At 36.7% G+C, this 13,842-nt stretch overlaps 1 protein-coding gene across 1 annotated transcript; it reads left to right on the top strand.

The window, feature by feature from the left end:
- Positions 1-510: 510 nt before the first annotated feature.
- On the top strand, positions 511-12,760 carry TXLNG (taxilin gamma). The gene is made up of 9 exons (XM_009993817.1): positions 511-808; positions 1,468-1,559; positions 4,662-4,832; positions 5,584-5,778; positions 7,170-7,289; positions 8,309-8,383; positions 10,523-10,615; positions 11,139-11,234; positions 12,240-12,760. The coding sequence occupies exons 1-9, from the start codon at positions 511-513 to the stop codon at positions 12,558-12,560; spliced, it is 1,461 nt and encodes a 486-aa protein (XP_009992119.1). The 3' UTR covers positions 12,561-12,760.
- The last annotated feature ends 1,082 nt before the right edge of the window (positions 12,761-13,842 follow it).

Below are 13,842 nucleotides of genomic sequence, written 5' to 3'. Positions count from 1 at the left end.
ATGTGAAAAAGTTGTTTTTAATAATGGTGTCCTCTTGTCTCAATTTCTGTACCTTAGTTTTCAAATAACAGTACATCATGCTAGTTAAACTCTTCCTGAGTTTTAGATTTAATATACTTAGGGTTGATTAGTGAGATAGATATTTTTAAGAACTAGGAAGGTGATAGCTAAGATGATGGTCAGTTAGTTTTGGAGCTTCAAGAATAGATTTCCATGTGAACTTATAACTTCTGGAGTATAAACATTTTTGGAATGACAGGGTACCAAAGTTGCTTCATTGTAGAGTAACTAATTTTTGAGGCTGTTGTGTTCTATTTTCATCACTCTTTAGACTCACTCTGTGTACAGTTATTTATATACCTGTCTTGACAACCATGAGTATCAACTTGAATAACTGTGGAATTTCATTTGTCCATGCAGAAGAAAGGTGGAAGGCGTCATTTGAAATCCAGTTGCTTGACTGTTTTCTGCCACTTCTTCCTTTCTCTTCTGAAGGTGGTTGGTGGTGCAATGGAAGAAGCTGGATCTCGGGAGATGGAAATTAATAGCCAGGATCAGTTGGTGAACAGCAAGTGCAATGAATTATCTGATACAGCTTTGCAGTGTGCACAGTCCAACTGTTACAGCCTGGGAAACGCAGGCACATTGGAAGAAGCTGAGTGTATCACAAGGAACAGAAAGCACCCCGGGGCCATGTGCTGCTCTCAAGAGTCTCGTGAGGAGACTCCTGGGAGAGAAGAAGCTCGTACTGATCCACCTGATGGCCAACAAGATCCAGAGAGTGAAAAACACAAGGAGAAAACTTTGGGTATGCTCACTTTGGCATTTTGATTTTCAAATGGCTTTAGTATTTTCATGAGAGAGCAATGCATTTTCTCAGTCTTTGATTCAAGTTTCCTTTGTAGCCAAACTTGTCATCTTTAACAAGATACTCTGAGAAAATGTGTATTTCTGCTTAAGAAAAGACAGTTCATAATGCATATATGAGTCCTTCCTCTGGTAATGATATTTTTACAGGAATTTTAATAATAATAATAATAATAATGTGGTAATCACTAATCAGCTCTTTTAACTTTCCAGTTGTTGGATTAGTTTTTAAATTTGGGATTGCGGTGTTCAGGCTTATTAAAAACACTCATGTGAATATACTTTATGAGCAAAACTTAACCTTTTAAATTTCAGTTCTTCTGATTTTTCTTTTTATCTGTGCTGTTATAAAACAAATATTTTTGTGGTTTTAAGATTGAAGTAACTTTTGCTATCTCAGTTATGTAGTGGCACACAGGCAAAACAAATTTATTCTTACTGTGATGGCTTCCCATTTCATCCATTTGGATTATCCAGCTATCAAACCGAAGAACAACTTAAATCACACTGATTTCTTGTGGTTCTATATTTTACTTCTGAAGATAGGCTGCTTTTCTGCTATTTTTTTCTCAATATGGTTGTCTTTCCTACAATTCATAGGAAAAGAAGTACTATTATTAATGCAAGCCTTGAACACACTTTCTACTCCTGAGGAAAAGCTGGCAGCTTTGTGCAAGAAGTATGCTGATCTGGTAAGTAATTTGTAAAGATAGGAGGAGTTATTCATGTGTTAACTGTGGAATGCAGGAACTTCTAATACAAGACAGTTAACAATATTGAATGTTTCATAGTGTTGGTAGGGAAAAAAAAGAATGCTCAGGCTTATTATGAGTATTGCTTCAGCCAAACTTGCATGTAGTCATCTCACTTCTACATGACTGCCTAAATCCAAAGAAAAAATAGGTTATGATAACTTGGTGCAGAAGCATAACATTAGGATTAAGAGAAGCTAAGAGTTTCTTTTGGGACTAGTTATTTTCTTAGGTTTTGTCTGTTGAAAATGTCCTTGTGCTAGCATTTTGTAATTTACATCCTTTAGAATAAAGGGAAAGAACAGACTGTGATAATGAGATTTGGAAAAAAAGCACAGCAATACTTTAGTGATTTTTTTTTTGGGGGGGGGAGGGGATAGGGGAAGTTAGAAGGACTGAGGTTTAATTTTTATTTGAATTTCTGATCATGCCAAGGAACGGATAGAAAAGTATGCATTGAGTAACAAGCAAAGCAAGCATTAGCAGTGATTGGTCATAAAGTGCATTACCACCCCAAGTAGAAGAAATGATAGTTTATTCTCTAAATTAATGTATGGCAAAATTGAGGGGCAGGGAGTGGGAAGGCTCATAAATCCACTTTTCAGAATGTGCCTGGAGACGAGTGTATTATATATGAAAATGTTTCTGAAAATGGCATAATGGCTGCACAACATGGTGTAACTCTTCTAAAATTTTTGTTTTCCTTTGAGATTAATACCTCCAGAGCTTTGAGCTAGCAGGTAGTCTTTTTACTCACAGAGGCAATACTAGTGATTTAAGAATAGACTTATATTAGTTCTGTTTGGGTAATCCTGTGTCCTCCTTGGAGGTCTGTTACGTTTTTGCTTTGTTTTTTCGGCTCTTTCGATGCATGCTTTTGTTCACATGAGTATCCTTCAAAACCAGCAGCTTCCCTGATAAGTCACTTTCATTTAAGTTAGAAACAATAACACTTGCTCAGTACAAGTCAAGAATGGGGAGCCCACCTAAAAATGAACTTTGATACTGTGAAAGAAAAACACAGTAAATGAGTTAGTTCTTCTGAGCAATTGCTTGTGCATGTGATGCCATTTCTATTTTAGCAGAGAGCTCCCATGTCAAATCATAATGGTGGTGATGACAGTCTGCATGAGGAGCTAGGTTGGCACAAATTCCTCACTTCTGCAGAAAAAAAAAACAAGCAATCTGCACTATCTTCACTTTGATTCGTGTTGAAGGAAGTGTATCAATACAATTAGGGAACAGCTAGACCAAATGAATAGTAATTTCCTTCGAGAAGCTTGGCAATCAGGAGAGTTGTGTTCATGTTATGTTTTTTCCCCTCCCAGGAGTGCATCTGTAGTCTAGAGTAAGCATTTAAAATTCATAGTTACAGTCCTAGAAAACCAGTTGCTTTCTCCATGATGCTCAGAACTGCTGTGAAGTTGGGTGGGAGGTTATCTGGGTCTAACAGTAGCTCTGTTTTAGCTGAGTGAGTCTTATAGGTACTCTGCTCCCTTTAAAAAGTTTAGGTTGAATCTGGTTGTGTTCCTTTTAAGATGCCTTCTTTTCTTCATTATAGTGGTGGTGAACCACTGGCATAGGTGTCAGCTTTAATGCCAGCAGAGGTTTGAACTGTTTATGACAGTGCACCTACAATGCTTTTTTTCTTTTTTTAAAGATTCATCATCTTTAAAGCTCACTGTCAGGTTTTTCAGTGGTGTCTCATGAAAAGGACTGTACAATAAGGTAGGAAAGCCTCTCTCCTGGCAAAAGATCTTCCACAATTATTTTTTTTCCTAATTTGGAATCTATCAGGAGATCAGTTTGTGGTGTAGGAAGGTTTGCATCCTTGGTGAAATGTCTCACAATGGCCTGAAATTTCATAGATATGCAAACAGCTCAGCCATTTGAAATGTTTTTTTTCTGGCCACCCAAGAAAAGGGCTTTTGATGTTTGGATATCAAAACATTTCCCTAAGATTTATTTTCTCTAAACTAGATTAAATATATATTTAATATACTGTTATCATGGAGGTCCATAACTTTACTTATTCTTTCTTCTGTTCTTCAGCATCATTTTGAGCTCTTTCAGAAAACCACCACTGTATTCTTCTTTGTCATGGTGATGTTTCTCATTGCCAGCCTTCTTTTCCTGTAGTGCACCAAGGCTGAGGCACTATCTTACAAGGAGCAGTGTTACACTTAACATTGTTACCTTCTTTGCAGTAGAACAGGCTGCATAATATGGTTTCTTGGGGAGCCCAAAAATCGTGTGTAATGGAACTTATTCTCAAATAGATAATGCAAGAAACTTCCCTTCCCTAGGTATTCATAGAATAGATTTTCAAGTCAGCACTGGACACAGTTTAATGCTGTCATCTACCATCAAAACAGCCTAAAGAAAATAGAATTAAGAACCTGTTTCAAATGGTTGACACTACAGGTCTCTTTAAGTCATCAAAGCCTGGGCTGTGCAGCTTTAAATGTGTTTTACTTGATCTGTTAGGGCTGCTGGTTGTATCTGTTCCTTTCTGAAATACCATAACATTTAACAAACTTGTATCAGTTACTGCTTCCTTTGGTAGAAGCTCCTGCTGACAAGAAAGAACGCTGTACACAGTTCAGTGAGTTTTTCTTTTTGATAGTAAAAATAAGACCAGTGGGATAAACAGCTGTGTGTAACTTACAGATAAGAGTAGAAAAAGTTGTGACTTGCAGAAAAGCCAGTCTCAGTTGGCTTTTAATTTTATGTGTCATGTCCTCCTTTCTCAGAGCTAGTCCTACCCCTGTAGCTGAATGCAAGCTGATACGCTATGGTCAACAGGTCCATGGTTCCTTTTCCTCAAAGGCAAATATCTGTTAAGTTGGAATTCGTGTGGTTTTGTCTTCTGTCTGTAGAATGATGGGAATTTCTCTTGTAAGATCAACTTGGGGGTCTTAATGAAATTATTTTACTTCCTTCCTTTCATCTGAAATGTTTAAAGTTTGTTCAGTCTGCTCATCTAGATGCATAAAGATAGTTTCACCTATGTTTATTTAATAAATACACTCTTCATGTTAGTTGGAGGAGAGCCGCAACGTTCAAAAGCAGATGAAGATACTGCAGAAGAAGCAAGCACAAGTTGTGAAGGAGAAGGTCCACTTGCAGAGTGAGCATAGCAAGGCCATTTTGGCACGTAGCAAACTGGAATCTCTCTGTCGGGAGCTTCAGCGTCATAACAAGACTTTGAAGGTTAGTTTATTTATATAAATTGTGCTGCCAGGGGTGGTGAAAACCTTACTTATTGATTACTGCTTAAAATCAGGACTGATGCTTTCTCCTTATCACTTTGCCTGTTATCTGTACCTGCAGAAGATGAGCGGCGTGTGGCATAAGTGTACCTGATTTTAAGATAAAGCATATGGGGATAGTTCAAGTCAATGATTTTTTTCCCTCTCAAACTGGTTCATAGATCATAGTACTCGCAATATGCGATCTTGCTGTATTTGTTTCTGGGAGCAGTGCTGATGACTGCTGGAAAAAAATAGCACAAGTGAAATAGCAGCAGCATGAAATGGCAGGGTATCAAAAAAGGCTTAATTCTGTCAGACTAGAATGGATGGGAGTGAAATGGAAGACAGGAAAGAGATTATTCTCTGTGATTGCTGTAGGAAATTTCATTATAGTACCAGTGCTGGTCTTAGCATCTGGGTAGCTCTTACTCTTGCAAAGGTGTTAATGTAGCATCTTGTAATGCCAGCCTCTGAGTGATGCTGGTAGTGATAAGGAAAAAATTCTCTTAAACTTTTGGAATGTCTTCATTCTTTGTTCCCTGCACTTCATGTGGGTAGTCAGCATAGCGTATTATTATTGTGGCTTATATCAACTCTAGCGGTCTAAAACTTGCAACTGTCCAGAAGGGAATTATTACCATTGTTTCTGACTCAAAATATGAAAAAGGTACATGGTTTGGCTTGAACGCATTCATGTTGTCTCACAAAAGGAAGAAAACATACAGCAAGCGCGTGAAGAAGAAGAAAGACGGAAGGAGGCAACTGCGCACTTCCAGATTACGCTGAATGAAATTCAGGCTCAACTGGAACAGCATGGTATACATAATGCCAAGCTCCGTCAGGAAAATATTGAACTGGGGGAAAAACTGAAGAAACTCATTGAGCAGTATGCATTCCGAGAAGAGGTGCTTATACTATGCTTCTAATGGGATTTTGTTAGTTCCTTGACTGTAAGGATCAGATAATTATTTAAAGGGAAGGAAAAAATAGAATACTTCACAGCCATCATATATATATAATAATTATTTTTACTTTGCTACTGTGGAAAATTAAGTAGCTGTTTGGCCCACTATCTGCGTTTCCTGTCTGATTTTGCATAGCTAAATTCAAGATGCATTGAAAATAAAATAATCTTACACAGTGAAAGTGGTCAACTAGAAGTTGTCCTGAGATGGTGGGATCTCTGTCTTCAGAGATACTCAGAACTCAGCTGGGCAATGTGTGAGCAATTTCATCAGACTTGGAAGTTGACCCTCATGGACTAAGTGGTTTCCGAAGATGATTTCCAACATAAATATGTATTAATATCTGAATTTTTTCTAAATTAAATTTTTACATTATAATGGGAGGAGGTATAAGAGTTATCTTATTTATTTCAATTCTCTAGGGTTGAGGGGTATGGCATGTTCCTTTGTGTATGTAGCTCTTTTTGGCATAGAATTAAAACTGGCTATCATGCTTTAAGAATGTATTTGGACTGGTGTCATGGAAGTGGCTGTATTTTCAGGCTAGTTGGAGCCCACTTTAATTTGCACCAGTATGTGAGTTAGCCAGTCTAAGCTACGGTAGTGGAAAACAGCCAGTTCTCCTTATCAAAGAGAACTAAGCTTCAAGGAGTACTACAGTGAAGATTAGTTCTTAGTTGGTGTAGGAGGTTTGGAATATAATTTCTCAGCTGGTTTTGTTGTTTTTTTTTTTCTTAAATCTGGATCAGTTAGAAAGCTCTCTGTAAACTCTAGTTCCCCACTTCTTGCACTCATGCAATATTTTTATATACCATGAGAGAATTTGGGGCAAAGAAAAGGTGGTGAGCTGCCTTGTGCTACTTATGGATGGAAGTGAGACTTCCATGCAAAAATGCATTATTTAAATGCGTTTGTAGAATTTCATCAGTCAAATAAGCCTCTGTTGCAAACCTTGCTCATTTTGAGTTTTTTAATGGATTAGAGACTTCAGATGTAATTTGTTACAGTTAGGGATCAGAGATAGATACACTACCTTTAGAATAAACAGTGTAGACTACTTGCTACATAATTTTTCAAATGCCTGGTGTGATGTGACTGACAGCATTGTACCAATTTAATAAAATATGCACCTGGCTTCTGTGAAAGGCAAAAAATGTGTAGCTATAATGTATGGGGATAACAGGAGAAGAAAAGTATGTAAACCAGTTTTTTGCTACTTCATCTTTGGCATGAAACTTCTAAACAATAGGCATCTCTCTATACATGTACACTTACCAGTTGACCGGTGCACTGCTTCTATTTGACTAATAAGACTTTCTTTCTTCCTGTAGCATATTGATAAAGTGTTCAAACATAAAGAACTGCAGCAGCAACTTGTGGATGCCAAACTTCAGCAAACTACACAACTTATTAAAGAAGCAGAGGAAAAACATCAGCGAGAAAGGGAGTTTGTAAGTGAATTTTATGTTTGTTAAGGGAAGCAACAAAACCCACCCCAACCAGATTTTTCATGATTTAAAGTAAATACAGCAAATGGAAGGGACTATCTTTTGAAAGCTAGAAAAGATTTCAACATCAAGGCTGAGATTTTTGTGTATGACACCTACAATATTCACAGGCAAGTAATATTACTATTTGCATTTTGGTAGCGAATATGCTGGATATCATTCAGATTTTTCTTAGACTGAGAAATAAACCTTGAGCTGACAACACCAGAGGTACTTTTTTGCTGTCTTGTAGTTGTAACTTCTGGTTTTATGCTACAATGAATGCAGAAAAAAGCATATGCCCTTCTGAGCATATGTCCCAAGAACTGTCTGATGTTCTATTTGTATGTTGATAATCAGCAATTTGCTTGCAGTCTTCTAAGAAGTTAGCTTCCAATTAAAAAGTAATACTTGGCATTTTTTTGATACTCCTTATGTATCTGAAATTTCTAGGCAAAAGGTTTTATTTTCCTGTATAATCTTAAAGCTTTCATCCAGTATTGAATTGTTCTGTATTACCAAAACATAATTTTGGAATCACAGGCTGATGAAAATCTCTTCAAAAATGTATCTATAAAACAGTGTCAAGTTGAAGCAAAAAGGAAGTAGATGGTAAAGGTAATATTAGTGACTGGATAAATGGAGGCGGAAAACAAGTTACAAAACAGTTATTAATGAACTATATGTAATTTATAAACTGCTCGTATAAATATAGCAGTTAAAACTTGCTACGGAAATAGAAGCCGTGACTCATGCTACCAATTAAAAAAAGTCTCAATAAAAAAAAATCTTGCATGCCAGCACATGCTTTACATTTTGTATGTGAAAGTACAGTATAGGAATGAAAGACTTGTGAGAAACTATGGTTGAATGGCCCTTAGGGGATGTTAGCCTGTGTTCATTTTTCATCGCAGATTAAGTTCTTTAATCCCTTCTTAAGAACACTTTCCTCAGTATGTACCTTTTTGCATTTTTTGTATTAGCTACTAAAAGAAGCTACTGAGTCCAGACACAAATGTGAACAGATGAAGCAACAGGAAGCTCAGCTGAAGCAGCAGGTATGTTTTTAAAATAGACTGTTCTTCAGTAACAGTTGTTTTGAAAAAAACACCTGAGAAAGAGATTTCTGATTGTAATGAATATAACGCAACATAAGAAAAAAACACCTACATTTTATGATTCATCAGACACAATATTCTACTTGTGAAAAATACTTGGTATCTTTTTAATTAGGTCTTGCATTTAATTTCCAGTAGGTAACTCTTCAGTAGTGATGTGTGAAGTATAAATGGTAAAGACTTGACATACTTGCCATTTAGTACACCTGGAGAGTACTGTTACTGGCAGGTGCTAAACATTGAATTGCTGGAGCTGGTATCACTTAATAGTGTTAATATTAACAAAGGCTGGAATATATGAAAGCTTAAGATTATCTGTTCGTTGTGGCTACTTCTTTACTAGTCCTTGGCTTCTCTGGAACTTATCTCTTCCAAAGGTATTTTAATCTTTCTTTTTTTTTTTTATAGCTGTTCAGGACCAGAGAGGCCCTTGTAACTATAAAGAGTTAGATGGGAATTTTTACCCATGCAGGTTTTAGAATTTGCTCCTTTCTGTTTCCATCCCATCCTGTTGTGGAGAAGTGGGAGCAAGTAATGTCATGTTTATCCTTGTAGTTATTCAGGTTTAGTAACCTAAAACTGAGTGTCTCTGTCCACAAAAAAAAAAATTACTGTCTTCAGATCATTTTCTTGCTGTAAATGCTACAGCAACATCCTCTCCAAGACTGGAGAGATGGTCTCCAGTTTTTGTGCTGTGGTCTTGGATCACCTGTAGTCATCGGCCACACGTGAGCTCATGTTAGGCAAAGGTTCAGCTAACAGTGTAGCATCTGAGAAGCAGTAGTTTCTCCTTTTGGTCTGTACCTCTTATTGCTTCAGTTTTGTTAGTTTTTGTAGTGAGTTTTCTTGCAATCTCTGTTTCATTTCCTTATTCACACTTACTGTACTTAATTTGCTTCCAGGCTTTCCAACAGTTACATTTCAAGTGTGCATGTGTGTAGTTAAGTGTAATCACATGTTCAGTGATTTGGACTCATATCCAGATTACCCCAATTTTTTTTTTGCTGCATGTAGACTTTCATTATTTTTTTCAAGTTCATTACCCTTTATTTAAAATTCCACTGTCTTTTTGTTTAGCTTTTTAATGGGTATAGTTTGTGGTTTCTTGGGACTAATAGATTATTTGTAGAACAAGATGGGCTCAAAAGATCAGTCACAATAATAATGCTAGAGAGTCATGATCTATCTACTGTTGACAAGGTAGGCTAATTCTTGTTATGAAATTTCCTCTATTGTTAGAGGAAAATACAGTGTATTTGTGCTCTGAATTGTATTGTCCTACAGCCTGCAATGTAAGAATTGAGAGAACTGGTTACTCTTCAGATGGAGTACGAAGTTACTAGTTAATGGTCATGTATTCTCAGAACACACAGTCACATGGCTGATAAGTTGTTCTAATACAAAGCATATTGTAAGTTTATTTTTTGTGATGAAAAACTATGTTAACATGTTTTTGCAGTTCCTTCTTCATGATTGACCTTGTGGTGCATGGCAAGAAAACTTTCATCAATTGTTAATGTTTTTCATTTGTTAAAATGTTTTTCACTATTGAGTTAATTCCTTGTCAGTATTCGCTTCCCATTATTTTTGCTCACTGGGTAGATTGCATAAGCTGTGAATGTGTATTTTGATTTCTGGAATCAATGATGTTTATTTTGTCTCAGCCTTGGTTGTTAGCTTTGGCTGATGAAGGTGGAAAGTTAGATCTTAGTTCTAAGTTTAATTTCACGAACCATGTGCTGAATTCCCTGTACATTAAAGTCCACAGAGTTTGTTATTTTCAGTGGGGAAGGAAACATGAGATAGTGATGAACTATGGTGTCTTCCAACATTATTAAACATAATCTCATTTTTTCTTTAGCATGAATTATTGTTCTATGAACACAGAATTGTCCTTTGATATGTAGTTTGAATAGCACGTTTTCAGGCAAGTTCTGCACACTCCTCAAATGGAAATAGTAGGATAGTATATAAAAAAATTAACTTTATCTTTTACTATTTTGAATTTAATTTTTCCTTATGCCTTAATATTTTTATATACAGCTGTTAAGATTAATGCTCCTCCCTCTTTCCCAACAGCTTTCTCTTTACATGGATAAGTTTGAAGAATTCCAGACCACCATGGCAAAAAGTAATGAACTCTTTACAACCTTCAGGCAAGAAATGGAGAAGGTATTTGCAGGATTACTTAGTTTCATATAAAGTAATATAAAAATGCATGCTCTTAGTGGCAATAATTTTAGAACAGTTTGCCTCCTTAAAATCTATGGAATGTTTTGATGTTGAATTTGTATCATAAGATAGGACATAAGCATTTGTCATATTATGGCAAGAAATGTAACTTTTTTTGTTTTTTACATACTTGCATAATATCTAAATACCAATTCTGATGTTTTATTGAATGCCTACGGTTTTTCTTGGTCTTTTTGGCTGTGCCTATATTTTAAAACTTATTTTCCTGGAGCTTTTTATTAGTTGTACTTGAAGGTTGCCAGTCTCTCTGTTAAGAATCAATCTTGTTTTCTTTGAATGTAGAATCTATTTGTGGGGCTGATTTTGTGCAGAAAGACTTTTCTGCAAAGTAATTTCTTCAAACTGGACTTGAACAGTAATGCTTACAAAGAGAATTGTTCATGTAAATCCACTTACATTGCAACACAAGCCACATAACTAAGTCTTACTTAATCTTTTGTAGATGACGAAGAAGATTAAGAAACTGGAAAAGGAGACCATAGTGTGGCGAACCAAATGGGAAAACAACAACAAGGCTCTTCTGCAAATGGCTGAAGAGGTATTACCTTTTAAGCAGCAGTGTGGCTAAACGAGAGTCTGTAGCCTAGAGAGCTTCATACAGTTTTTCAGTTTTAGAGGATCAGAAATAATACACAGCAGCCTCTTCTTGGATTGTCTGCTGTATGTTTCCTGGTGTGTAAATGGCACTGGTCTCTTCAGACGTAGAAAATAAAAAGCTACTATATAAATCTAAACTCGTGGCACGAAAAAAAAAAAATCAGCATCCTCTTTCCTTGCATACTGTTTAATTGGTGGAGTAACATGTATGAAATCATACAAGATGAAGGAATTGACTGTATTTGAACATACTGAACAAAGTTCAATTAGTGCCACAGTAGAAATCTATTTTAAGTATACAAGACTGACACAAAGGAAATAACCCATGTGTAAGGGATTACTTCCTGCGCTGCTGCTGCTTTTGAGGTCTTAAGGTGCTATCACTTAATGGTAGTCCAGCAAGGAAGGACTTAAACCAGTTTTCACACAGGCCACAGGCATAATGCTTCTAGCTACTCTATCAAATGTCTATTTCAAGTATATTAGGTATGATCTTGCTAAGCCATGCTAGGTCATAGAGGTTTTGCTACAGCACTGCTTAACTATCTTAAGGAGAGCCACGAGTACAGTACCTTCTAACCTGGATTCTGCTGCTGAAGCGTAGATTTCCCACTTGTATGCCCTTCTGCTCCCCGTAGTTGCCATTATTGAGTTTGTAATTGACTGCTTTATGGGACTCATATCAGGATCCTCACTGATAATACAGTCCTCACTCACACCTAGCATTGTGTAGTTATATGGTTCTCAGTGTGTATTTAAAGGTGTCTGTTGCCACTTGTTTTAGACAAACCCTCTGAATTGTGATGGTCAAGTATGCTGAGGATGTGCAGCTGGAATTTGACCTACCAGATTAGTTAAATGTTCCAAATTAAACAGTGGCCATTCTTTTCACTGGGAAAAAAGAACCAGTTGGATCACAGAGCTTTTATTTTCTTTTGTCCTTCAGAAAACAGTAAGAGATAAAGAATACAAGGGCTTTCAAATAAAACTGGAGCGTTTGGAGAAGCTATGCAGGGCCCTTCAGACAGAAAGGAACGAGCTGAATGAGAAGGTGGAAGTCCTTAAGGAGCAGGTTTCTCTCAGAGAAGCAGATGTGGATCTAGCTGTGCAAGTATTGCAGTCCTGCACACTCAATTCCCATGAGGAGCTGGCAACTCCCACTGACACAGAACCAGGAATCCAACCCGATGTGGAATCACGTGCAGCAAATAGTTCGGAAAAGACTGTGTCAACAAGTTGTATTCCTGGCACTGAATCTGTAGACTAAAATGAAGTGTAAACACTGTATTGAGAGCTATATTTTGTGTATAACTTTCTCTGTTGGTGGTAACTATTTGGTTTTGTGGTGAAAATTTTCTTACTTTTTCTACCATATCTGTATTTTCTTAGAACTACTGGACTTATGTGGTACAGGAAGCTGCATAGCAGCTTTAAATAGCTTAAACTATAAATTTTCCACAACTGTGTTGCACATCTGCCTCATTTTTTAAAAGAAAATATTTTTCCATAAAAGGATGCATGTGCATTTCCTCCCCACAACACAAATCACTGTAGTGGAAGACTGTGTACAGATATAACATCGTTCCAGGGAAAACAGTGACAACGTGTCACTTCTTTGGTTTAAAGAACAGCATTCTGGTTTTGTTGATTGATTTGCCACTCAGTATATACTAAAGATTACCAATTTTTCAAGTAAATTTATCTACCTAAGGATGTCTAATGGCCAGTAAAAAATGTCAGCTTTCCCCTCTAGTATGTTTTCATGTATATGAATGAAAAAGCAAAGGTCCAGAATATAGTAAAAGATACATTTAAGGGTTTTATGTATTTTGTGGTATGAAAAAACAGCTTTGAAATACATTGATTTGCAGCTGGTGAAACAGGGTGTACAACTTTTTGCAGACTTCTCAGGGTTGTGTTGTAAAGGTTAGTTTGGACTGTTTGCTTACCTGTGAACAAGTGAAATATAAATGTGTAAGAAAATACACAGCAATGTTACCAAGTGGAATTTTGCAGTTGTGTAGCCTATTGCATAGGTGTTGGTCACATTCTTCCCTCTTGGCTGCAGTGTGTCCATCACATCATTGTCCTAACTAGAGATATCCATTACTGTCAAGGTGAATCTCTGGATTACATGAAGGGCTGGAAAATAGACATTTACTGACATAGGTGTGGAAGAAGCAAGTCTGTGGCATATGGGCTTTCTCTGATAGCCTTGTATGCATTGTATTTAAGTGTTAGTTAAGCGTATATGGGTTATGATGGAACATAGAGATTCACACACTTTCCCTGAAGTACAACGTGGAATTTCTTGCACACTAAGCCTCAAAGCTGTACCAGTTGGCATAGTGCCTTCCCAGTTAGGTTATCTGGTAAAGATGGTACTTCAAATTCTGATGTTAATGTACCACAAGCAAACCCCCCTATGAAAAACCATAGAGAGTCTTTCCTTAGAAATTTTGATAGCCACCTTTTGAGATTTCCTGAGAGAAACTAGGACCAGTATTTTTGGCAAGACAAGCTGTCCTTAACTTTAGTTCCCATATATT

The sequence above is a fragment of the Chaetura pelagica genome, unplaced genomic scaffold (assembly GCF_000747805.2).
Source record: "Chaetura pelagica isolate M959 unplaced genomic scaffold, ChaPel_1.0 scaffold412, whole genome shotgun sequence".
NCBI lineage: Eukaryota > Metazoa > Chordata > Aves > Apodiformes > Apodidae > Chaetura > Chaetura pelagica.
The sequence above is the reverse complement of the archived record's forward strand: the minus strand, read 5'-3'. Positions and strand labels throughout refer to the sequence as shown.